At 39.9% G+C, this 26,883-nt stretch overlaps 1 protein-coding gene across 1 annotated transcript in view; it reads left to right on the forward strand.

Moving 5' to 3' along the window:
• TET1 (tet methylcytosine dioxygenase 1) overlaps nucleotides 1–26,883 on the forward strand; it is a 1,437,723-nt gene that overhangs the window by 1,138,601 nt on the left and 272,239 nt on the right. Inside the window, exon 7 of the mRNA XM_044055524.1 lies at nucleotides 13,877–14,014. Coding sequence (XP_043911459.1) covers nucleotides 13,877–14,014 — 138 coding nt within the window. The remainder of the gene's footprint in view (nucleotides 1–13,876; nucleotides 14,015–26,883) is intronic.

Raw genomic sequence — 26,883 nt, forward strand, 5'->3', positions numbered from 1 at the left:
AAGGAAATCTTGGGATAAGGAATTGTTAGATATTCAAAGTAAACTACACTCTTATAAACATAATAATAAAGAAAATATTATGGACAAGAAAGTTATTGAAGAAATAAACAAACTAAATGAGAAATACAAAGAAATTTTAACTCATAAAGTTAAAATAACTTTAGAGAAATACAAGTTTTGTCTTATTCAATAAGCCCCAAATACTTACATAGACTTAAAAATAAAACAAAAGATTGAATAAACAAAACCATATCAAAGAAATCTTTTCTCTAAGGAAAAGAAGAATGTTTCTAGTATACCAGAAATACTGGATGAATTTAGAAATCACTTTCACAAGATTAACCATAACAACATTAACATGGAACCTAAAGATAAAATAAAGGAGTTTATAACCACAAACATGAATAAAAGCTTAATAAACAACAGATTAAACTATTGGACAAGAGTATTTCATATACAGAAGTTATTACACAAATAAATAAGCTTAAATCAAACAAAGCACCGGGTAATGGTGGTATTATACCAGAGATATATAAAATCCTTTCTAAAACTACATATTCATTAATACATAAGGTTTTTATTCTGGCCCAAACTGAGTTAATAACCCCCCTCATCTTGGCAATATACATTTATTTCACCAATTTTAAAACCTAATAAAGATCCAACTAGATGTTCTTCATATCGACCCATCTCATTACTTAATGTTGATTATAAAATGTTTATGAGTATTTTTGCTGATAGATTGAAGACAATTATCCCGGCATTATAGACATAGATCAGACGGGCTTCATTGTAAATAGAAATACTTTTGATAATATAAGAAGAACTTTAACATTAATTGATTTTGCAAATAGGAAAAAGAAAGATTTAACACTTATTAGTCTTGATATAGGTTCAGCATTTGATTCAGTAAGTTGGGACTATTTGTTTACCTTACTGAAGTGCACAAATTTCTCTGATGCATTTGTAAATTTAATTGAGCATTTATACAAAGGAACGCTGGCTTATATTAAGGTAGGAACATATGTTTCACAAAAAAATACCCATTCTTAAAGGTACAAAGCAAGGATGTCCACTTTCTCCACTATTATTCACTTTAGTAATGGAGCCTTGGGCTAATTTGATTAGAAACAGTACTGACATAGAGGGTTTTGAAATAGAAGAAAATACAACATCAAAAATTCAACTTTTGCAGATGATGTTCTAATTACATCAGCAGGATCTAATTCTTCTATGCAGTCTTTATTTGATAAAATGATGAATTTTAAAAGTATTTCTGGTTTAATATTCAATGAAGAAAAACTAAAATACTACCTATATATACACGAAAAAATACTCTCATTAGTGATTTTACTAAATATGTACCCAACTCAGGTCAGATAACTTATTTAGGTATAATACTATCTAAAGATATTAAATCTATTATATATAATAACTATAATACCTGTTTTCTTAATATACAAAATCTTTTTAATACCTGGAATAATATGTTTTTTACTATGGAGGAGAGACTTACAATTATTAAAGTGATAATATTCCCCAAGATTTTATACTTAATACAATCAATAATACTTTCACCTACAAAAATAACTATCAAGAAACTGAATACACTAATGTTAAATTTCTTATGGGCACCTAATAGACCTAGGATTGCATTAAAGAAACATATTAATAGCTGGTCTCAAGGGGGTATTTCTTTTCTAGACTTTAATTTATATATTATCTCTTCTATTATAAAAGTTATTACTTTATTAATAGATCGGTCATATGTCGCAAAATGGAAAGATTATTGGGAGCTAATTAGTATGCACTTCATGAAAATCTCCTTAACACATAAAAATATGATTATAAATAACTCCATGTTGTGGTTGCTAAAGGAATTTTGTACTTCACCTATTACACCTAAACATATGGTCTGTTACCCATTAAATATTATTATTAGTTATCGTAACTTTATATTCATGCACCCTAAGTATAGGGAATGGAATTTTATTGTATTCCTATAATTTATACTCAGGGTATGCTTATGTCATCTACTTCTGAAGGAGCTCATTTAGCTATAGATAATAATCTAAAGTACTGGTATCAGCTGATATCTGATAATAAAGTTAAAAATCTAGATTTCTTAAAACAAGAATTTGATCTAAGAGAAACTTGCTGGTTAGAGGTTCAGATCTTTAGACAACATCTCATTGATAGAATAGATCTAATGTCTATAACAGTTAAAGAATCTATTCCAAAACTGATTGATTACTTGATAATAAATTTACAGCATAAAGTTTCTGATAAAGGTAAACTTTCATATATACATAAAATTATCAGACAAGAAACTTTTACAATGTAGATTCATACTGGAATTATTTCACCTCTATTAATGGGGACCCACCAACTCAACAAGATAAACAATATATATTGGAATCTGCTTATAGAACTACATCTTCCATTGTCTGGAGACTTTATACATGGAAATTTTTACATAGATCTTTTATACACCTTTGATGATGAATAAAATTAATAATAAAGATAATCTATGTAAGAGATGTAATGTAGAAATTAATGCTGACTGGGCTCATATGTTTTATGACTGTATGAAGTTGAAAGAATACTGGAAGTCAATTAATGAATTTTTGCAGGCTCTTTTACAGATAATTTCATTATTTCTAAGTCTCTTATATTATTCAACACACCTGTACCTCAATGTGTTAAAAGATTAAGCTTCCCTTGTTATGGTCTATCCTAGCAGTGGCTAGGAAAATAATAACTAGAAATTGGATTTCAGATACACCTCCTTCGTTCAATGAATTTAAAAATGTTATGAATATAATGTGTCATATGGAAATAAGCACAATTAGAATGAGAACAACTAGAAAAACATCACATTTTATTTGTATGGGATAATTTACAAAATTTGTTAAAAAAATTCTAATTTCAATAGCACAGTATTTTAGTTTAATTAATTGATCTGATTGTAGTGGATGTCTTTGTAAATACTTTAGTTGTTTTGTTGAATATTATAATAATACCTATTTTTAATTATTTGTATAAAATTGTTATGATATTTCTCTTATATGTTAAAACAATAAACTTGTTTTAAAAAAAGAAAAGAAGTGCTTCTTGCTTGGCCGTGGCTAAGTTTAAAACTTTTTTGTATTATTATCACTGTACTGTTTTTCTATAGCTAATTATCTTTTTCTAGATAGTGTTTAGTAGTGTTAGGAGTGTTTACAGACTTTTTGGAGTGTTTTTGACATTTAAATTAGCTAGTTTGTTGAGAACTGGTTGGCCATTGGCCCTTGTTGTTCTCTGTTTTGGTATGCTGTGTGCTAGTTTTCTAATTCGGTTTTTTAGGTCCGTCTTTAGGACCCTTTTTCTTGCTTATATTTACTATTATATTGTGTGCAGTGTTTGTTGATTATTACAGAGTTTTCTCTGCGGGTCCATCTTTTGGGCCTTGATTTTCTAATTTAGAAATTTAGAAATTTAACTTGTGTGCAGTGTGTTTGCTAGTTCCTTGCCTACTACTAGTTTCTGGCCTTTTTCTATGACTTAGCCTATCTAGCTAGGTCCGTTTAAGTTAGAAGACCTAGTCCTCTTTACTTTCTTTCCTTGTGTGTGTGCTTGTTAGGGCTAGGCCCATTTAAGTTAGAGGACCTAGTCCTCGTTCTGCTTGTGTGTTCCTGCTTACTTCCTTAGCTCATCAGCATGTCTAAAGAGTCTAAAGACCGCAAACCTTTGGGTTTCAAAAAATGCATAAAGTGCTCCCACAGACCTGTTAATCTTGAAGTTTTACAACTTACAAGGAAACTTGAAAATTTAATGACTAAAATGAAACATACGCAATGGCAAAGGAAGCATATGGAAGCTTGCATATGCTTCAAAATAATTCCGAAAGATCTCCACATCCTGAAAAATGCCTACTTTTGGCTCTACATATCCTGAACTGTTGACAAATTGGCAGAAATTAAACATAAAGATGAGTTTTAACTACATGCGATTACTGATAAGCACTTATGTGGACAATGAAAACAGACTGAGTTATGAAGCTAATATAGTACAAGCGCAATTAGCTTCCTTAATCCTCAGTGTTGAAATGAGTGAGTTCCTTTTGGAACTAAGTAATACACTTACTACCCTTGACAACACACTGATGCAGGCTAAAAAGAAGAAAATACAGAGAGATACATTAGATTTTGCTAAGGGGAAGGTCTTTTCTTGGCCGAGACCTGCTCCATGTCTCATGAAAGTGTGCCTCAGCCATTGGTCTACTCCCACAATGTATCAGTGCAAATAGCTCCGCCTCATCTTATGACATCACACGCTGAAAAAGAAAACGGACCTTTACATGCAGAGAAAGTATTGAATTCAAAGGGGAAACCCAATGCACACATTAATACCACAGTATCATCTTCTGCTAATATTGAACATGTGGTCAGGAGTAAACTTCCATCTTCCGGTACAGCAGCCTCGACCTCCTTGGGGAATTTTTCTTTTCCTTTCCCGCTACTGTACAAACCAGCAATGCAGCAACCATGGAGTCCTGCTTATTCAGGGAGGAAACACAAATCCTCGGGGGAGAGGCACGAATTTCAAAAGAAGGTATTGAGACCAATACCCAAAGTTTGACTTTAAATTTATCTGAGTATGTATTGACAGAATTTGAAATTAAAGTGTTGGACAGAGGGTTGTCATTTATCCCCTCGCAGAATACGAATGTAACAGATGTAATAGTTGATCTGAAATGTTTTCTACATAATGTTAACTTGAGGCTGTTGTTTGCTGAGAATCATGCTAATAGCGATAACAATAATATATCAGCAACCGCACATATGTTTAGGAAACCTTCGATTTTTTCACCACAGTTACATCCATTATTAGAAACCGTTGAAAAAGCTGTAGAGAGAGATTTATTGAATGTTTTTGAAACTTGTAACAATAAGTCTAAACCAGATTTTTATAATTTAAGTGTATTAGAGAGGCAAGCCCTACAATCAGTATGTAATAATGAACAGATAGTTATACGCCCAGCAGATAAGGGTGGGGCAGTGGTCGTGCTAGGTAGAACCTATTATGAAAGAACTATGGACACTATGTTGTCAGATCAAGACACTTACCATAGGATAACAGGCTCACGACTAGATAAAATCATTAAGAATGTTCATAGTGACCTCTATGACATGCTGATGTGTAATATGTTTGATATGAATATGTACAAGTATTTTTAATTGAGAATCCCCTAGTACCCATGTTTAGGGGACTACCAAAAGTACACAAGACATTGATTAATCCTCCACTAAGACCTATTGTGTCTAGTCAAGGCTGGTTAACGGAGTCCATCTCCATTTACATGGAAAAACAGTTAAGACCTGTAGCTGATTCCACTTGTTCAGTTCTAAGAGACACTCAACACTTTTTGGAGACTCTGTCTGAACACGAAGTAACAGCACAAGATTATATGGTTACACTTGACGTTACGTCATTGTTTACAAGTATTCCAAATGATGTAGGGATAGAATACATGAGGTTATTTCTAATTGACAAGGGTGTATCTAGTGACCAAATAATTAAATACACTATGTTGATGGATTTGATCCTAAATAACAATGTATTTGTGTATAATGGTGTATATTTTCTACAAACAAAAGGAGTAGCGATGGGAACTCCTTGTGCGAACTCATATGCCAACATTGTTATGGCATATTGGGAAAACACTTACATATTAGAATGGTTGGATTATGTAGACAACATAGTTTACTTTAAACGTTTTGTAGACGATGTCTTTATACTTTGGAGGGGCACCATTGAAACATTAGAAGATTTCATCTTCTATATTAATGGTACCATCATTTTTCTACGCTTTACAGCTAGATGGTCTATGGATAAGATGGAATTTTTAGATGTTCTATTGATAAAAGATGGGAACGATATACACACTGAGATCTTCAGAAAGGAGTGTAGGAGGAATGCCCTATTGCACTGCACAAGCATGCACCCTACACATGTTTACAAAAATATAGTTAAAGGCCAAACATTAAGAATTTCAAGACTCACTAGTAAAGATGAAACACTAAAAGATAAATTAGAAACCCAGAAAAATGATTTTCAACATAGAGGCCATGAATGGATTAGATAGATGTCAGGCAGAAAAACCTTATATTATGAAGAACAATGGAAATGCAGTAAAATTTAAAAATGTAGGGCGTCAGCAAACATTTAGAGTAACTATTCCATATACTAACAATAATAACAAGATCATGGAGATCATCAGTAAGAACTGGACTATGCTTGGTTTAAATGATAAGATCAGGGGCATAGTAGGAGACACACCCAGGATGAGCTACAGGAATACCAAGTCCCTGAAGAGGATACTCTGTTATGAGGGAAATAGAAAACACAAAGGTGCTGACTCAGTTAGGAAAGGAACTTTTCCATGTCGTAGCTGCATTCAGTGTTTGTATATGGCTAACAGTAATGTGTTTATTCACCCAGACACTCTTCAACAGTATACTGTTAATCATTACACTGACTGCAAATCTAGGAATCTTATCTATTTGGCAGTGTGTCAAAAATACAAATGTTTTTATGTTGGAAAAACAAATAAGACACTTAGAGAATGAGTTAGAGAGCACATTTATGCCATTAATAGAATGGATGAGACGAACGCACTAGCTAAACATGTCAGTTCTAATGATATGACTCATAGGTTTACATTTATGGTGCTAGAAACTGTCTACAAGACAGAGCGGCTAGGTAACATTAAGAGTTACACAGAAAGGCAAGAGGGTAGATGGATCATCAGACTGCAAGTCGATCAAGGTCACGGTTTGAATGAGAGGGTTTCACTGAAACCCTTTCTGGCAGATCGTGCTTTGGTACATTAGAGTATTATTCGCACCATATAAGATAAGTTTTAGATATATTTCATTTAGAATGTCTATAATGATTATTAGTCTGCATATATATGTTTGTTGTATAGTTGAGATAAGTGTCTAAGACACACAGCTACCTGAGTTTATCTCATTATTTTAACATAAATATATATATACATATATATATATATATATATATATATATATATATATAATATATATATATATATATTTATATATATATATCTTTATACAGCTTATGTAAGTGCATTTTATAAATAACTTCCATATTTTAATAGTGCTTTTGATATGACTACAATAAAGTCCGTTATTTTTGATGCTATAGCTTTAAATAAGTGATAAATGCTTTTAATTGGAAGTGATGTTTAATTGGGCTGTAGTTTTAGATTTAGTATTTAAATGGCTTCTAACTACTGTTGTTTGAAAGTCTGAAGAAGTGTCTCCAGTGACGTGAAAGCGCTTACTGATTTTATTTGGAATAAAAGGTCAGCTTCAATTGTCGTGGTGTGTCTCACTTTGTTTTTTTTCTACTGGATTGATATTTGTCTTCGTGAGACACTACCCTGGAAGTTTCTTTTTCTTTGTAATTTCGTATTTTCCTCAGGGCTAGGCCCATTTAAGTTAATGGACCTAGTCTTCTTTACTTTCTTTCCTTGTGTGTGTGCTTGTTGGGGCTAGGCCCATTTAAGTTAGAGGACTTAGTCCTTGTTCGGCTTGTGTGTTCCTGCTTACTTCCTTAGCTCGTCAACATGTCTAAAGAGTCTGAAGACCGCAAACCTTTGGGTTTCAAAAAAATTATTAAGTTCTCCCAGAATATGTCAATTACGGATGGCTGTAGTAATTGTGTATATTGTCTTGGAGCCATTCATTTACAGGAAACTTGTTTATTCTGCCATTCCTTCAGCTCCAGAGTTCTCCAGGAGCGGATGAACAAGTTAATTTTGAAAGGTCTCCTCAAGCCTTCCTTCGAGGAAGACTTAGCGAGTTCCTCTTTGAAATCACATTCTTCCAAGAAAGAGAAGGTTAAGTTGGTGCCGACTAGTGTATCGAAACCTCATCATAAACAATCTAAACTGGATAAGACTTCTGCCTCCTCGGCTCCACTGTCCTCGGAGCCGGTCGAGGTTGTTGATATTGGCACGTCAGTGTCGGCCCCAAGCATTTCGGAGCTGACTACTGAAAAACTACGTCAGAGCCGGTCCAGAGATCCCTTGCTGGCTGCCCCAACCTTAAGATTTCCAATTCTGCAGAGATCCAGATCACCTACCCTGTCATCCAGATCCTCAAGGAGCCTGTCAGAGGAAGATGTGGAGAGAGTAGTGATTAGACTCCTGAAGTCACCTGCCTTGCCCAAATTGTTGTTGGCTCTGACTCAGTCGGTTCTGGAGCCACCTGAGTCCATCCCCCCTGTTGTGGTTCCTCCTCCAAGCTGTGTCGGGCCTTCGGAGCTGGGGTTTTTGGTGCCACTTGTTGTGGAACGCTCAGTTCCAGCTCCCCTGAAGGCTGTCTTGGAGCTGAATTCCATTCAGACACCTTCGGCACTGTCCATGGTGTCTAGGAGCTGAAGCTCACCAGTCAGCCCCAACATGGACACTTAGACCCGAACCTCTTTGGTTCCGAGTCTCCCTCTCGGTGCATTGGCTAGTGTGTGCTCGGACCCTACATCCATCTCGGAGCTGGTCGCTTTGGAGCCGATGACTTCCTCTGTTTCCTCGGAGTCAAGGTGGTCTTTGGAGCCAGAGAGATCTGCTTTCGAGATGATGAGGAGTGTGCTGTCTCGCTCATCAGCTCCACACAAGGGTATTGACGCTCTTCCCCCTCGGGCACCGACCTCTGTCTCAGAGTCTACTCTGTCTCTTGACAGCAGAGACCCGCAGCCTCAGGAGCCCCCAGTTGGTGGCCCTCAGTCTTCCGAGACCTTCCCAGAGTACCCTTCTGAGGAAGAGGAAGCATGTAGACTCCCAGGATGAGTCCATTACCTCTGACACTGACCTCCAGGAGTCAGAAGGGTCCCCCAAGTCGTCCTCTGATGATGTCTCCTTTGTAGACACATTAGAGATCCTTAAGCAGAGAGGCGGCTGGCCCACTGTCACCCCTTCTGATGAGGAATCAGTGTACCTGAAGGCTTTCAGGTCTCAACCTTCAGCCTCTTGGGTGTCTCCACCTTTTGATGAACTTTTAGATCTCATTAGTCGGAAGGTGTGGGAGACTTCTGATGCCATGGAGCCAGTTCCCAGAAGACCCAATAAATTTCTGTCTGCCCCAAAAGAGAAAGAGTTTTTGTCCAAGGGCATGCCTGTAGATGCCATGGTGGTGGCGGTGGCCACTAAGAAGGAGTTAGCGGAGACTTCATCTGTCCATCCACCGAATAAGGAGTCTCAAATGATGGTCAGATACGGGAAGCGTATGTTTTCTTCAGCGGCCTTCACTCTCAGATTGCTGAACTATCTAACACATTTTACGAGGCTTCAAAGAGAACTTAAGGAGTTAGGAGATACTCTTCAAGGTACATCTACTGAGGGAGACCCTGAGAAGGTGTCTGCTCAATTGTCCACCTTAAATTCCATCATGAACTCCTCCATGAGGCTGATCTCTTATGCAGCCGACAGAGCGAGCAGGGCAGTGGTTTCAGGAGTTTCCCTTAGGAGACACTCCTGGATGCGCTTATGTAATTTTGCTGAGCCATTCAAGTCTACCTTTACCAATGCCCCCTTTGACGGTTCTTTGTTGTTTGGACCTAAGGTGAAAGATACACTCACCAGGTGCGAACAAGAAGGGAAAACTCTCTCTGCCGTGGGAGTACATTTTACCGTCCCCTCTAGACCATATCCTAAGGGTCAGAGAGGTGGTAAGATGTGGTTCAAGAAGTCCCAGAGATTTTTCCCAGATGCATAGGGTGATTCCTCCTTTAGAGGCAGAGGAGGAGATAATGGTAGACGTCGCCCTAGAGGCAGGGGCAGCCCGCAAAACCAGGGAGGCCGCGATTTCGCTTCGAGGCCATCCCTGTCAGCGCTCCTGATGTGGGGCCTGGCTGTGCTTCTCTGGATCCAGTCGAGGGTCGCATTTCTTTGTATCCAGAAGCCTGGCTAAACATCACACAAGACAAATTGGTACAAAGAATAATCACCAGAGGTTACTCCATACCCTTTTTTCTTCCACCTCACACTTCCAAGATCATCCCAGATGGTTCCATCCAATCACAGGGATTAAGCACTGTAGAAGTGAAAAAGTTGCTCAGAGTCATCCAAACCATCCCTGCAGACCAGATAGGATTTGGATATTACTCCAGATTCTTTTTAGTGCCAAAACGTACAGGGGACTGGAGACCCATCTTGGACCTCAGCAAACTAAACAAATCCATAAAGAAGACCAAGTTCTGGATGGTGACACTGCAGTCTATACTCCCTTTGTTAGGGAAAGACAATTGGATGTGCTCCATAGACCTCCAAGATGCGGACTACCATATAAAAATGGACAAAGCATCGAGGAGTCATTTACGCTTCTGGCTGGGAGCCAGTTATTACCAATTTCGTGCTCTGCCCTTTGGTCTCACCACAGCCCCCAGGGTGTTCACCAAATGTATGACGGTAGTGACAGCTCACCTGAGACATCTAGGTTTCGAAGTGTTTCCGTATCTCGACGACTAACTCCTGCCCCCCTCCACCAGGCTTCTACTCCTACAAACCAGAGATTCCACTATCCAACTTTGTTCCCAATTGGGGATTACAATAAATTGGGAAAAGTCTGCTTATCGCCCTCTCAATTTGTGACTTTTAGCCACAGTCGCCATGTTAGCTCGTCTACCTGCAGAAAGAGCGCAGAACCTCAGATAACAAAATTCTCCATCTACTTCCTCTACAGAAAGTCAAGGCAAAGACAGTGCCAAAACTCTTAGGGACCATGGCCTCCACCATAATGTTAGTCCCTCTCGCCAGATTACATATGCAAATTCTCCAATGGCTTCTATTGTCCCAGTGGTCCTTTCAACAACTGCCTCTATCTCACCACATCTTCATAACAGAGTCTTGCAAAAAGGACCTCCGTTGGTGGATTCAACCCAACCAACTAACAACAGGTACCCCATTCCTTCCTCACCAACCCGTTGCTACTGTGACCACGGATGCCTCACAGATAGGGTCAGGGGGGCTTTATCTAGGCAGGACTGTCCAAGGCACATGGCAAGATCACAAGGCTCACCTGCATATCAATGTCCTAGAGATGAGGGCAGTACTTCTAGAGTTGTAAGCACTTCACGACTCTCTTCCTCTAGGGACGATAGCAATCCAATCAGACAACATGTCAGTGGTATGGTATCTCAACAAACAAGGTGGAACCAGATCTTACCCCCTTTGTCGAGAGACTATTCATGTTTGGAAGTGGGCGATATCTTCCCAACGCTTTCTGGTGGCAATACACATCCCAGGGACAACCAATGTGATAGCCGACAAACTCAGCAGGGCAATCTTGATGCCTCATGAGTGGTCTTTGAATCAGGAAATAGCAGAACAGATCTTCCGCAAATGGGGACGGCCTTGCTGCAAACTCTTCGCCAGTCCAATCAACTCCAAATGCAGCAGCTACTTTTCCCTTATCCCCCCTCCGGGGGAGTCACCAAGAGATGCACTTGTTCACAACTGGCCCCTGGGACTCCTTTATGCTTTCCCTCGCTTTCCTCTCATTTCCAAAGTGATTCAGAAAGCAAAGCTGTTGGGAAGCAAAATGATTCTCATCACTCCTTACTGGCCTCATCAGATTTGGTTCCCCTTTCTCGAGCCTCATCTACTAGACTATTCATGGACTCTGGACCCAGTGCCAGACCTCTTGGCACACATGTCAGGCTCCCTTCACTCCTGCCTCCACATCCTCAAATTGAGAGCGTGGCTGCTCCAATTCCATCCCTAGTCAGGCTTCATGATTTTTCACCTGCTGTGACCCACATCCTCACGTCTTCGCATAAACCTCCTACTAGGAAGTTATACACTAGCAAATGGAGAAGGTTTTCCATCTGGGCTGAAGAAAGGAATGTAGATCCTTACACTGCATCCATCCCAATAGTTTTAGAATTCTTATCTGAACTCTTCCATCAGGGGTGTGCTGCTGCCACAATTACGGTTCAATTGGCAGCGATATCTAATTTTCTTTTGGGTCAACATGAGTCTAACCTGGTGTCACACAGAATGTGTAAAACCTTCCTTAAAGGTGCTACCTTGCTGAGACCTCCCTTTCAGGAACCAGTAGCTTCCTGGGATCTGAACTTTGTCCAGTCCAAGTTAACTTCACCGCCTTTTGAACCTGCTCATTCGTGCCTACTGAAATTTCTGTCTTGGAAGACTATTTCTAGTAACCATCACATCAGCTAGACGAGTATCAGTTACAAGCACTGTCTATAAAGCCTCCTTACTTGATTTTCCACAAAGACAGAGTTTCTCTTCATACAAATCCTTCCTTTATCACTAAAGTTTGCTCTCACTCTAATTTGAACCAAACTATAGAATTACCTGTGTTTTTCCCCAATCTTTCTAACGCAGCAGAATACAAATTGCATCAATAAGATGTTCACAGCGGTTACGGTTCTACCTCCACAGGACTAAGGAACTCAGAAAGTCAGACCAATTGTTCGTATCCTTTTCAGATTCTAGACTAGGTTTACCAGTCTCTAAAATGACTCTGTCAAATTGGATCTCAAGCTGTATTTTCTTCATTTACTCCACCAATGGAAAGACTCTACCGTTCAAGATTAAGGCTACACGATTCCAGTCTACATCTGCTGCCTTCCAAGCCAGAGCTCCAATTGACAGTATTTGTGCAGCAGCGACTTGGGCTACCCCTCATACCTCTATTACTCATTACACATTGGACCTGATCTCAAGGGATAGAGCCTCCTTTGGTTCCACAGTACTCAGGAGTATTTTCCCGTGAGCCACCCAGGAATAAGGTGCTAGGGATACTGTTCCATATGTAAGAATGAAGGCGAGACAGGACTACAGAACATAAAGAAGTTATGTACTCACCATAACATTCCATGTTTGTAGTTCATCTCGCCCTTCATTCTTATGAACCCACCCACCTACCCCCATCCTGAAAGGATCTGGAGACAGGATAGTGCTACCTTGATAGGATGGAGACCTTTCATTATTGTTGTTTTTTTCTGGATTGTCTTAGTTTTTGTCTATCTATAGTTTAGCAGCAAACAAGATCTGGGGATTGTACTTGTGCACTATGGGATTCCTACCTAGCCACGAGACAACTAAGAGACTTTGAGCTTTGTAATAGGTCGAGTCGGAGCCGAGGACTGTCTCCGAACCCATATGTAAGAATGAAGGGCGAGATGGACTACAAACATCGAATGTTATGGTGAGTACGTAACTTCTTTTTTTCTTAATTCTAACATTGAATTAAGATTATTTGCTAAAAACATTGTGTTGCCAAGTATCAGACAATACAGAATATGTGTGAAAAATGTGGCAGGGGAAATCAGATAGCAGTATACTCACTGAAAACTGTAAAGGAGGCAGTATGCTAGAAGCTGCCATGAAAAAGAGTGCTGCTACTTTTGTAAGAAGTTTATAAATTTGGTCCAGAAAAATCAACAGAATGATGTCTAAAGGGTAAAAGTGCTGTTTTGTATTGCTGATTTTGCACTTCCTTTACCTGTAGTAAGCACCATAAAATATCTTAGCTAGAACTTGTGGTTGCTCATGATGCTGGGACCAAGTAACATAAATCATTTGTGTACATATACATATTGGTGACAAAAAATAAATTTTAATTCAGCTTTTGTGTGTGCTTTAATATTCATATGTAGCTATATTTGTGTGTGTGTGTGTGTGTGTGTGTGTGTGTGCGCGTGCACGCAAGTGTGTGAGTGAGACATTCACACCACATCTATGTAAGTGGATCACACTGAATTAATTAAATAATTTCAATGTCAGTTGTACAGACAAAGCTGAGCCAAGCTTTTAATGTTTTATTTGTTGTGTTGTTTGTAGATTGCAAAAGAACATCTTGGCTCAGACTGTCGACTTGGTTTGAATGAAGGAAGGCCTTTTTCAGGAGTAACTGCTTGCATGGACTTCTGCGCACATGCTCACAAGGATACACACAACATGAACAACGGTAGCACTGTAGTACGTATACTCTTCATACCTAGAATAATAATGTTTCGTGTTTTTTTTTTTTTTTACAAATGCAGATTATTTTGCCAGTTAATAGGCATTTTAACAGGACCAGGACAGCAAGATGTTGTGATAATGAGCAAACCTAGCCTAGAGAGCTTGTTTTTCTTCATTCAGTCTGCAGTATCCACTTTATCCTATGCAGGGCCATGGAGAGCTGGAGACTGTCCTAGAAAAGAGCTGATGAAAGGCAAAAAACTAATTCTGGATGGGATGCAATTCCATCCCAGGATGCACACATAGACACAGACCACAGGTAAATCTATAAGCAGTTTACAGGATTAACATGTCACTTAATAGCATGTATTTGGGATGTGTGAAAAAAAAATTGGATAACCATTTGAAATGTTGGGACCCACTAGAGTGAGTCCTGAAGTACAGAGACTAAATGGCCAAAAGATCAGACTTGTATATACTAAGTTTGAGATGCCATTTCTTGGAATATTCTCTATTCTCTGACATGTAACAATCTCAAAATTGATATATATAAGTTTGGGGGTGTGGGGATGCAGTTTTAAAGAGAAGAGGAATTTTTGAGAGTCACTCTTCTCCTGTGTTTTCAGACTTTTTTGGGAAGGCGGAGCTTGCCAACATTTCAGTAGGGAGCCAGAAAACTGGAACACCCAGCAAAAAGCCTACCAAGTCACAGAAAGAGCATGTAGATTCTACACAGGAGGCACTCCAGCCAAGACCTACAAAACACGAATGCCAGCTGCTGAGCCTATGTGCTGTACCACCTAGATAGTTTTTGAAATCAAACATTTACTACTGATGTTCAGCATATTGATCAATGTTGAAGTTCAATAATTTTGATTGTCTACATATACTTTTTATTACTTAAACTTTGTATGATGGAGCTTTTCTCCACGGGCCTCCACTGAAAAGGGGCCTGTGAACCAGTCAGACTTTCTCGGTCACCAAATGTCAATAAATAAATAAATGATGTAGCCTTAACTATATGGAGTTATATCCCGCCAAAGATATAACAGTTAGCCTGCTTCCAAAGCTTCAGGGCACATTCCATGAGCCCAAATTGTCACGCAGCTCAAGCTGAGCTTACTAATAGCAAGTTTGCGTGCCAAGCACATCAGAGCTTTACTGCCATCAAAGAATATGCTCATCTATGGTTTTTAAGGATTGATGGTCGGCTTGGTGCTGTTCCCTTTCTGGGCATATTAGTTCCCTTTGGGCAGAAATCTTCCATTTTCTAAGTATTGTTTGTGTTTTATCACTTTCTTCTTCAAGAAAGTTATTTTAAAGCTAGAAGTTTTATGTTTTAACTGAAGGACACCAGACTGTATCATACTTTTAATTGAGAGCATTCTTTTTTCCTGTCTAAATTAATTTAAAGGTTGTGTAAAGTAACTGAAAACCATTTTCTGTGGGGAAATTGTATTTATTTTACTTTTGGGTGCTGGTAAAGTGTTTTAAAGTGCTTTTTACTGTTTTTATGTGAAAAAAGTGACTTTTAAAGACTTGCAGTTTTTACCGGCTTTTGCAGTTTGTCTTCCCAGGGAAAGAGCCACTATTTTCGGCTTCACCATGGAACAAACTACCAGTCCCACAGTCGGTCCTTCTTCCAGCCACAAAAAGAAAACGTTAAGCAAACAGCCTTTGCCACCACAGCTGCTTAGCAATTTCCCTCAGCCACAGTTGGGTGACTCTGCTATGGCCATTTGCTATACCTCAGGTCAATCATCTTTTACTATAGATCCCTCTGGTGTAGCACCTACAACCACTATGGACCAGGGGGTTAGCCACATCCTGTATGGCTGCTGGGGTCTCCTCAGTGGGCGAGGGAGAGCCACTCTTGTTGATCCTGGGAGAGGGAAAAGGGAAGGCTTCCCTGTTGTGTCAGAATGCTGTGCCCATCCCTGGGGAAGATGCTGTTGCCATTAGCAACACCCATTAAAAAAGAATCAGAAAACTAAGCATATGTCTACTCCTCCTCAAATTTCTTTAGACAGGAGTAGTTTACTGGGTCTGGATCAGGGTTTAATTCAAGCTATTGATCCTTCTTGTAAAGTAGTTTCTGGTAAAAGAAAGAGAGATCCCTCTTTTCCTGAAGAGATTCAAGATTCTGAATTTAAGCAGGAAGATGAAGTGACACATACATGTTTTTTTTTTCTTATATTCCTATTCAGACTCAGAGGAGTGCTGAGTTTCTGATTCTCCCTGTGGGGGGTTCTCTTTCTCCAAGGCTATTGCTAGAAAGTGCCAGTGTTTTCAGTTGGAAAAAACTCAGTCTTTGAGAAAATACTATGAATTGTTACAGAAGGAATTTCCAGAACCTGCACCCATTTCTCCTGTTCTGTGTGCTTTAGCAGATATGTGTGTTACTTCCTGCAGTTTCCTGTAGTCAGCCAACTGCTCCTAAAAAGGCAGATGGCATGTATAAAGTTCCTCAGTCTTTTAAGTTTCTATACATTATTCCCAAACCTGTCCCAGCAACAATAGCTTTAGCTGATCCCACTGCTGCTAAACTCTTAGTTAATTCCAGTTCTACTCTTACTGATAAGGATGGGGAAATTATTAAGTATGGGAAAAAGTGTATACTTCTGCAACTTTGATTAAAGATTGTTCTTAGTAATGGTGAAAGTATGACGAATGGTTTATCAGCATTTTCTTCTTGAGAGTAAAAATCTGCTTTAAATAATTTAGTTTCTTCTATTGCACAGGTCACTACTTATTGTTTCCAGTCTGTGTATGACTCTGTTGATACTTCTTCAAGGTCTATGGCCACTGGTACTGTTTTCAGGAGGTCTGCGTGGCTAAATTCTCAGAACATCCCAGATGATGTTAAAAATGAGATTTTAAAATTTTCTTTTGACAGAGATTTAGTTTTGGACACTCTGCTGCAGAGGTAATCCAAAATTGTGATGAAAGAGGTACGCTGATCAGGGATTCTTTAAGATTGTTTCAACTCTCCTTTTCAAAAATTTCTACGTGATTCTCTAACTCCTCATCCAATTTTGAAAAAAAAAAAAGCAGAATAAACAGTCTCAGGAAAATACAGGTAAATAGACTATTAATGGCCAATGGCAGAGGTGTTTCAAAAAGAAGCCTCAAACCTCCCAAACCCAAGGAAAGTCCTACAAATCTGAATGACCATTCAAGAGACCTTGTGACCCCCTCCCACCCTAGCTGCTTTTTCTTTCCAGAAAGTCTGAATCTCCATTTTTCTCTTTGGCAACAGATTTCAAGCAAATGGGTTCTGAAGGTCATTCATCATGGTTACTGATGGTAGTAGGAGGAAATTCCTACTTTCCAGGGGGGTCATTCCTCATCCTTCAGATCAAACTCTTGTTTCCATGCATTCTTCATCACATGCTGTCCCAAGGAGTGACAAAGCTAGTTTCTCCTTCCTAAAAGGGGAAGGTGTTTTTATTCAAGGATGTTCTTAGTGCCATGGAAAGAAAATGCTTGGAGACCAGTTCTGGATCTTTTTTTCCTAAACGTGATGTTCTTCGTGTTTCACTGTTGCAGTCATTACATTTGGGGTAATCTGCTAGCAGGTTGCCCTCAGTTGGCCTGAATTCCAAAGTCTTGGGTCCTGCGTCAGTTGCTGTCTTCTCTTCCATGACGTCAGGTCATCAGGGGTATAAAACATGCAGCCGACACCTTTTTCTTTAGTCATTCTTGCTGCTCGGTGCCCGAAACAGAAGCATTTCGCAAGTGCCGGTCGGCCAACTACTGAAATATTCGAGTTTGAGTTTCAGAACCGAAGTCTTCACTAAAGCTAAGTACCCCATTGGGGAAACTTTTTTCTTGCTTTTTACCGATGTCAGAAAAAGTTAATAATTGTATTACTTGTGGGAAGCAAATACCTCATAAAGATTTCCATTTATACTGTATTCCTTGCCTAGGGCCTGATCACAACATGCCTGGCTGTTGGTTTTGTGTTAGATTTAACCAACGCACTATTAAGCGTCGGTATATTTTTTCATTAAAGTATTTTGGAAACAGATTTAACTACCCAGAAATGTCGTCAGATAGCAATCCGACTACTGGAGTACATAAAAAACGCAAAGAAAAGGACAGAGAAAGGCAGTCGAGATCCAAAACCGACGACAAAGCTTCTCTTAAGCCAGTCGCCGGTTCGCCAGTACTCAGTGAGGCGCTTTCGCAGCCCCTAATACCCACTACCTTCGAGGTGCAGGCCTCTACCAACACCCATGTGGAGTCTGGCATGCCACAAGATACTCAAGGTATTGGACCGAATGATGTATCTCCCTCAGATGGGTCCAGAGCCACTGAGCAGGCACCGGCTTCTGAGGGTATATTCAGACCTCAACATTTGTATATCAAACCAATGACAGCTGCAAAACCAAAGACAAAAGCAACTTCTAAAAGTAAAAAAATGACGCATGAGCCACGTGCACAGGCCTCTATGCCTAAAAAACAGATGATCAAAATGGCTGAAGACCTTATTACCTTGATCAGGGGCACCCATCCCCCTCCAGATAAGAGGCCTAGGCAAGACACTGATTATGAATCTTCAGATCAGGTTTCTATTTCTTCTGATTCCTCTTCTGATCAGGAATTATCTATACCTCCCTATGAGGATTCTGATGCTGAGGAGTCTATTCCATCTGCATCTCCTCCTGAGGATTAGTCATTTGGAGAAACCTTGCATACTTTGAGGGGAGCATTTTCACTGGGAGAGTCAAGACTTCTCAGAATCAAAAAAGAGGCTCAGGGATTTCCTCCTTCTTCCTCAGCACAAGCCTTTAGCCATTCCCCTTGTTTTAGACATTGTGGATGATGTGTTTTCGGAGTCAAGCTTGACCCCTGACTCCTTACCTCCGGCTCCCAGTAAGCCTGACAGATATTACAGCGTCCCTAACTCACTTAAATTTTTATTTAGAAACCCTGCAGCTGATCCTGAAACTATTTCACAGGGTCCAAAGGGAGTTAAGGCCTCAACAGCAAAAAATCCTACCCCCCCTGACAGAGAATCAAGGGCACTAGACAGATGGGGGAAAAAAGGTTTATACATCTGAAACCTTGGCAATCAGGGCCTTAAACTGTCAATTTCATATGCTTAAGTACCAACAACATGTAATGGGTTTGCTGAAACAGAAAGTGATGTTGATTTCAGAATGTGCAGAAAATAAAGAATTGCAGGAATTACTGCATGCAGCCAGGGTTGCCAGATTTCCGACTGGCCAGGTAGGGACAAAGTTGTTGTTGTTGTTGTTGTGTCTTTAGGGGTCGAGTGAAGACTTAAAAAAAAAAAAAAAAAAAAGGGTCATTAATGCGGAACATCAGAGTTCCGCATTAAACAAAAGTAGCTCTGTGGTTATTTTATTTATTTATTTATTTTTGATTGGCCCAGGCCAATCAAAAATAAGTAAACACGGAGCTACTTCTGTTTAATGTGAAACATCGCAGTTCCGCATTAAACAGAAGTAGCTCTGTTTTGCGATTTTTTGATTGGCCTGTATACCAGTATACGGGCCAATCAAAAATCGTTAAACACGGAGCTACTTCTGTTTAATGTGGAACATCGCAGTTCCACATTAAACAGAAATAGCTCTGTTTTGCGATTTTTTGATTGGCCCATATACAGGTATATGGGCCAATCAATAATCGCTAAACACGGAGCTACTTCTGTTTAATGCGGAACTGCGATGTTCCGCATTAAACACAAGAAGCTCCGTGTTTAGCAATTTTTGATTGGCCCATATACCGGTATACGGGTCAATCAAAAAAAAAAAACAAAGGGGAAGTTGCCTGGGATTTAAACCGGCAGTACGGGACTCGGGATCAGGCTACTGATCTCAGGACAGTCCCACCCAAATAGGGACGTCTGGTAACCCTGCATGCAGCTGAACAAGTTGGAAAGCCTACTTTGCAATGTGGTTTTGATTCCTTAGAGGCCTCCTGCAGGGCCGCAGTTACTGGATCTGTGATTAGGAGGCATGCCTGGTTAAAGGAACAAAATTTGCCTGATCATGTTAAAGTTAAATTGCTAGATGCACCTTTACAGCATGATTCTCTGTTTGGTATTAAGGCAGAAGAGGTTTTAAAGAAAATGGAAGACAAAGCTAAGTCTATGCAAACTGTTAAAGACTTCTTACAAGTGCAGCCACCAAGATTCAGTAGACACTGGCCTACTAAAAATTGGTCCTTTATTGTGTCAGACAGAGCTCAAAGGGGCAAATCCAGACGCCCTAAGGGTTCCAGATACCAGGCGCAAGATTCATACAGGCCAAAGCAATGGGGCGCTTCCACCTCCAAATCTGGAGGAAATAAAGCGCAAATCTACAGAAAGCAATCCCAATGACTTCCCTCTGACTACACCAAGCACTTATCTTTTGGCAGCACCCATAGGGGGGAAATTAGCACTTTTTGCTTAAAATTGGCAGTTAATAACCCGGAACAAGTGGGTACTAAACATCGTATCACAGGGATACAGATTCCATTTCCACACTGCCAATGGCAAATGGTTGGCGAGATCTGCCAGAAAATCAATGGGCAGAGGCACAGAAACAGGTTACGTCCCTCACGGATATGGGGGCCATTCAGACAGTACCAGAAGAGGAAAAAGGACAAGGTTTTTACTCAAGACTGTTCTTGGTACCCAGAAAGGACAAGGCCTGGCGGCCAATACTGGATTTATCAATTTTGAACACATACCTGGACATTCCAAAATTCAAAATGCCGACTTTGCAGCAGCTTCTGCCCATGCTGGGCAAGAATGCTTGGCTGGTGACTTTAGACCTAAAAGAGGCATACCTGCATGTCCCAATAAAACCATCGTGCAGAAGATACCTCAGATTCAAGGCTGGCTTAATGCATTACCAATTCTCTGCACTGCCCTTTGGTTTATCTACTGTGCCCAGGGTCTTTACCAAGTGCCTGGCACCAGTAATTGCTTTTTGCATACAAAGAAGTATACAAATATATCCTTACTTGGATGACTGTCTCATTCAAGCAGAGAACAAGGCACTCTTCTTCGACACCTGGCATTTGTGAAAAGGCTTCTAACATGCCTAGGGTACACAATAAATGAAAAGAAATCACAACTGGTACTCTCTCAAAAGATAACATTCCTGGGTGCAAGCTTGGCTACAACTGCCCAGATGGCTTACCTCACGCCAGATAAGCAAAGGCAACTGACTGCTTACTTCAAACTGATGGCAACAAAAACCCAGTCTTCTGTAAGGCAAATTCTGCAGGCTCTGGGCTTCATGGCATCCTGCATCCTACTAATTCCATATGCAAGACTGCATATGGAGAAACTTCAATGGTACCTAAAAAGTTTATGGAGTCAACATTCACACAGTCTGGAAACAATGATTCCTCTCATTCCCTGCCTGCAACAGGAGTTTCTATGGTGGCAAAGGCATGTCACCAAAACATGGGACTGCCCTTCACTCTACCCCCTGCCAGCCAAACCTTAACAACAGATGCATCAGATTATGCCTGGGGGGGCTCACATGGCAGGAAGATGCATTCAGGGTTTATGGGCACCAAAACAAATGCATCTACATATCAACCAGAAAGAGATGCTAGCTGTTCAAAATGCCCTAACAGGCTTCAAGGACTTACTTCATCCAGGACAACTACTGATAAAGATGGACAACACCACAGTCATGTGGTATATAAACAAGCAAGGGGGCACACACTCATACCCCCTTTGCGGATTAGCCATGGCACTGTGGTACACAGCCTTGACCTACCAAATACATCTTCAAGCTCAATTCCTGCCAGGAAAACAAAACACTCTGGCAGACAATTTAAGCAGAAACCTTATGGATCCTCATGAGTGGAAACTAAATCCACAAGTCTTCAGCATGATAACAGAGAAATGGGGGAGCCCAGACATAGATCTATTTGCCTCTCCTCAAAAATATCAATTGAAAAGATTCTGCACAAGGACTTATCACAGACAAGCATGGAAAGTGGACGCCCTATCCTTCAGTTGGAAAAACCTATCAGTTTACGCTCTGCCTCTTCTACCCAAGGTCCTCCTAAAAGTCAGACAAGAGAAGCCAAAGATGATATTAATTGCCCCGGACTGGCCCTGCCAATACTGGTACCCAATCCTAAGGCACTTGGCTCAATACTCAGTTTGGTCCTTGCCTGAAAGACCACAACTACTGTCCCAGCAAAACAATCAGATCCTGCACAATCAACTACAGACTCTGAACCTGGCAGCATGGCTAATCATGTAGTCATACAAACAACACCTCTCAGTAAAGCTGTGATGGATGTCATTTTGGAAGCCAGAAGGCCTAGTACTAGAAAATTTTATGCTGACAAATGGAAGAGATTCTGTGCTTGGAATCAAGCACAAGGAACTGATGCAGCAGAACCAAATATTCCTCAGATATTACAATACTTAACTGAGATGCTTGACAAAGGCCTATTTTTCTCATCAATCAAAATCCATGCCTCTGCCATTTCGGCTCATTACAATACAGAGCCACCAAACTTTTCTCATCCTTTACTAAAGCAGTATCTTAGAGGAGCCAAAAATTTAAGGCCTCCTAGAAGATCACCATTACCTGCATGGGACCTCAATTATGTGTTGGAAAAGCTCACCCTTCCTCCATTTGAACCAGCTGCTACTGCTGATCTAAAGTTCTTATCATGGAAAACAGCTCTGCTACTAGCAATTACTTCAGCAAGAAGAGTTTCAGAGCTACAGGTCCTCATGGCTGTAGAGCCTTTTATCATATTTTACCCAGATAGGGTGTTTCTGAGGACAAATCCTACTTTTATGCCTAAGGTGGTTTCCAGTGTGGCTCTTAACCAAACAATTCATCTGTCAACTTTTTATCCAAATCCGCAGAACAAGGGGGAGAGAATTCTGCATTCCTTGGATGTACACAGACAGCTAAGATTCTACTTGAGCAGGACAAAACCTCTAAGAAAAACTGAGCAATTACTAGTGTCATATGCTGCAGGATCAGAAGGAAAGGCTATTTCAAAGCAGACAATTTCAAAGTGGATAAGCCACTGCATACATTTCTGCTACTTACACCATAGTGAATCTGTGCCCAAGGGCATTAGGTCTCATTCTACCAGAGCTGCTGCTACTTCAGCAGCCTTTCTCAGAGGAGTACCAACCAAAGACATTCTAGAGGCTGCTACTTGGAGTTCTGTTCACACCTTTACAAAGCATTACCATTTGCCTGTCTACTCTAAGTCCAGGTCAGGCTTTGCCACTGCAGTGCTACAGGGCCTTATAGCCGCACCTAATGCTGTTTAGCTCCAGCCTCCCAACCATAGCTTTGGGATTCTACCCAAATGTAATGACTGCAACAGTGAAACACAAAGAACATAGTACAGTTGTGTACACTTACCATAAATGTAGATGTTCGAGTGTATTCACTGTTGCAGTCCAGGTTACCCTCCCGCCACCCCCCTGTCATTCTGAAGTTTATCTTTCCTTCTCTATCTTCTACAACCTATGTTGTGTATTTGCTTGTAGATGAAGGTAAAGTGTATATCGATACATGTGTGTGTGTGTGTGTGTATATATATATATATATATATATATATATATATATATATATATATATATATATATAATTTTGCTACATTTTTGGGGGCACCTGACATCGGGGGCAAGAAAAACTAAAGAAAATGGCGTCGGCTGCATGTTTTATACCCCTGACGACCTGAGGTCATGGAAGAGAAGACAGCAACCGACACAGAACCCAAGACTTTGGAATTCAGGCCGACTGAGGGCAACCTGCCAGCAGATTTCCCCAATTGTAATGACTGCAACAGTGAATACACTCGAACATCTGCATTTATGGTAAGTGTACACAACTGTACTGTTGTGATAGTGTCCAAATTCAGAATGATGTCACTTTACAGCCTGCTACCTGTTCTTCATCTTTCAAGTTTCTGGGTGGCATTAGATTTAAAAGATGCTTATCATCACATTCCTATTCATCTAGGCTTCAGATTTTTCTTAAGATTTTTGTGTGTCTGGATCACATTTTCAGTTTTCTGCCTTACCCTTTGGACTACCCACTTCACTAAGAGTGTTCACAAAATGTCTAGCTCCAGTTATAGCTCACTGTGGGCTACAGTGAATCCACATGCTTTCCAAGTTTAGATTACTTGCTTATCTTTGCAGAGTCCTTTTCAAAGTGTCAGGAATCTTTCAGTTGGGTGAGAGATCTCTTACACAAGTTGTGACACAAAGAGAACATTCAAAAATCCTTTTTGATTTGTTCACACAGGATTGTGTTCTTGGGGTGTCACCTCAACATTTCAGTTTAAAGAGTTTTTCTTCCACAGGAAAAAAAATAGATCTATATCTAGATGTAGTTCTAAGGTTTTCAACTCAGACTTAAGTCACTGTGAGTGAATACCTCAGGATTTTGGGACTCATGGCTTCTATGATTTTCATAATACTCCTGGCAAGACTCAACATGGGAATTTCACAATGGTATCTGAAATCTGATTGGTCCCCACATCAAAATCCTTTGTCTTTTCAAACACCAGTGCTAGGATTTTTTAGAAGAGAATAATTTGATAGAGAAAACAGATATCCTTAAATCCAGGTCTCCCTGTTCCAAAGCAGTCAGTCACCACAGATGCCTCGGACTTTGCTTGGAGAGCCATTTCAGGGGTGATAAAAATGCAAGGTTTAAGCACATAAATGTCAAAGAGATGCTTGACCTGATCAAGGCACTCAACTCTCAGAATCATCTTTGGTCCTCAGGGCTCTTCAAGTTGTTACAGACAATACCACAGTCATGTGGTACATCAGCAAGCAGGAGACAACCATGTCATGCCAGCTTTGCAGACTAGTCATGTTAGCTTGCAGCTATATTGTAGGCTAACATGACTAGACATGTTAGCTTGCAATATAGCTAGCTTCACAGCACAGTGTCACTCTACCTGGTATCCTACATTTCTTCAAAGCAAAACTGTGTGGCAAACAAGCTAAGCAGGACCAGAGCGGGCCTTCATGAATGGAAACTAGATCAGTTTTACTGATTGCTGTGACCTTTGCAGGAAGAGTATCTGAGTTGCAACCTCTTATGGTTACTCATCCCTGTCTGACTGAAATTGTCCATCTTACCATTTTCTTTCCTGAGCCTAACAACAGAGAGAAGGGATACACTATATGTTGGATGTCCACAGACAACTCGGGTACTATCTTGAATAAACTAAATCTTTCAGATTTTTGGATCAATTGTTCATTTCTTGTAAATGTATGAAAAAGGGACAACCTTTTTCAAAACAGACTATTTACAAAAGGTTGTCTAAGGCTATTACTCTTTGTTATATTCACTATAATAAAACTATTCCAGGCAGGGTCAAGGCCCACTCTTCCAGGGCCTTGGCTTCATCTATGGCGTTTTGAAAAGGGTTGGATTTTAGAAATATTCTAGAAGCTGCTACTTGATCCTCTGTACATACTTTTACAAAGCACTATGAGCTTGATTACTTCTCTATGTCCAGGTCAGGCTTTGCTAGGACCATTTTGCAGGGGCCCCTGGACTCTTCTCCTTCTACCTCCCAAATATGGTAAGCTGAGGTCTCTACCCATATAGCTAAGGCTACTGCAGCAATGATCAATATGATGAACACAGTACAGTTGTGTAAGTAAATTTATCTTAATAGCAGATGTTCAAAAGATCACTGCTGCATTAGCCTCTCCCTTCCTCCACCTCTCCTCCTTGTTTTTTATGTGTTTTTCTTATGCCAGGTGTGAGCATTTATTTTTGCCTTTCCTAGCATTGTCTTTCAGGGTTCAGCCTCCCTTTCTGTGCTGGCAGGAAAACTCTGAAGGCATTGGCACCCAAACTTGTCTTTTAGTCAGCTCAGCTTGAGCTACCTGACAGTTTGGGTGTGTGGGAGGTTCCGTGAAGCTTTGGAAGCTGGCTGGCTGTTATATCCTTGGCAGGATATAACCCCATATAGCTAAGACTACTGCAGTAACGATCATTTGAACATCCACTGTTAGGGTAAGTTTACTTACTCAACTGTACTTTTATTATTCAGTACAAAATTAAGAAAACATGTATCATGTTTTAAAAATGAGAAGTAAGTTTGACTGCCAGTTTTATGCAGCATAGTAGATCAGTGGTTAACTGTTGTCCTTACAGTCTCAGAACCTTGATTGGGTCCTGTAGATCATGGTATAAAGTGTGTGCTTGTATCTTTAAGAAACATGCAAGCTTGCATGTGCACTTATATATATTCCACAAGTGCAAACACTTAGTACCATTTTGAAGGAGCAGCTAGGGAGTGAGCATGCAAGATCTTAGTCATTAGGTGTATATAAGTTATTTAAGTTAGAGTCACTAGTCAACAGTAGTAATGTGTTTGTATGAAATAAAGCTGCTTGAAAAGAACCCACGAAGACTCATTTATTCGTGTCCTATCAAGAAAGCAACATAGTGTCAGAGTGGGGATCGAAGAGAAAAGAATATTCTGAGCCATGAGGTGCAAAGACGACAGTGAAGGTAAAACCGAGAGAAAAGTGCACAAACATAGCCAGAACAAAACAAAGGTAATGAGAAATAACATGAACTATTTATTCGATACGAAAGACATTAAAGGAGTATTAAAAGGGCACAAACCACATTATCAGCAAGCAAAAAGTTTGTTAACTAAAGAAAATGTTTAAGATAAAAGTATTTGATAGAACGACTAACTATAAAGTAAAGCGAGTATGTTTAAAGCAAAAAAATGAGCATGTTTAAAGCAAAACGAGTGTGTTCAAGGCAAAGTTTGGCATGTTTAGAGTAAAACAAGCACAAAAAGTGTATTGGGCATAAAAAGGGCTTAAATGGGCAAAACGAATATAATAAAGGAAATAAAGCAAGGCGGCTGTATGT

This window comes from Protopterus annectens, chromosome 14.part0 (assembly GCF_019279795.1).
Source record: "Protopterus annectens isolate FY-2018-M chromosome 14.part0, PAN1.0, whole genome shotgun sequence".
NCBI lineage: Eukaryota > Metazoa > Chordata > Ceratodontiformes > Protopteridae > Protopterus > Protopterus annectens.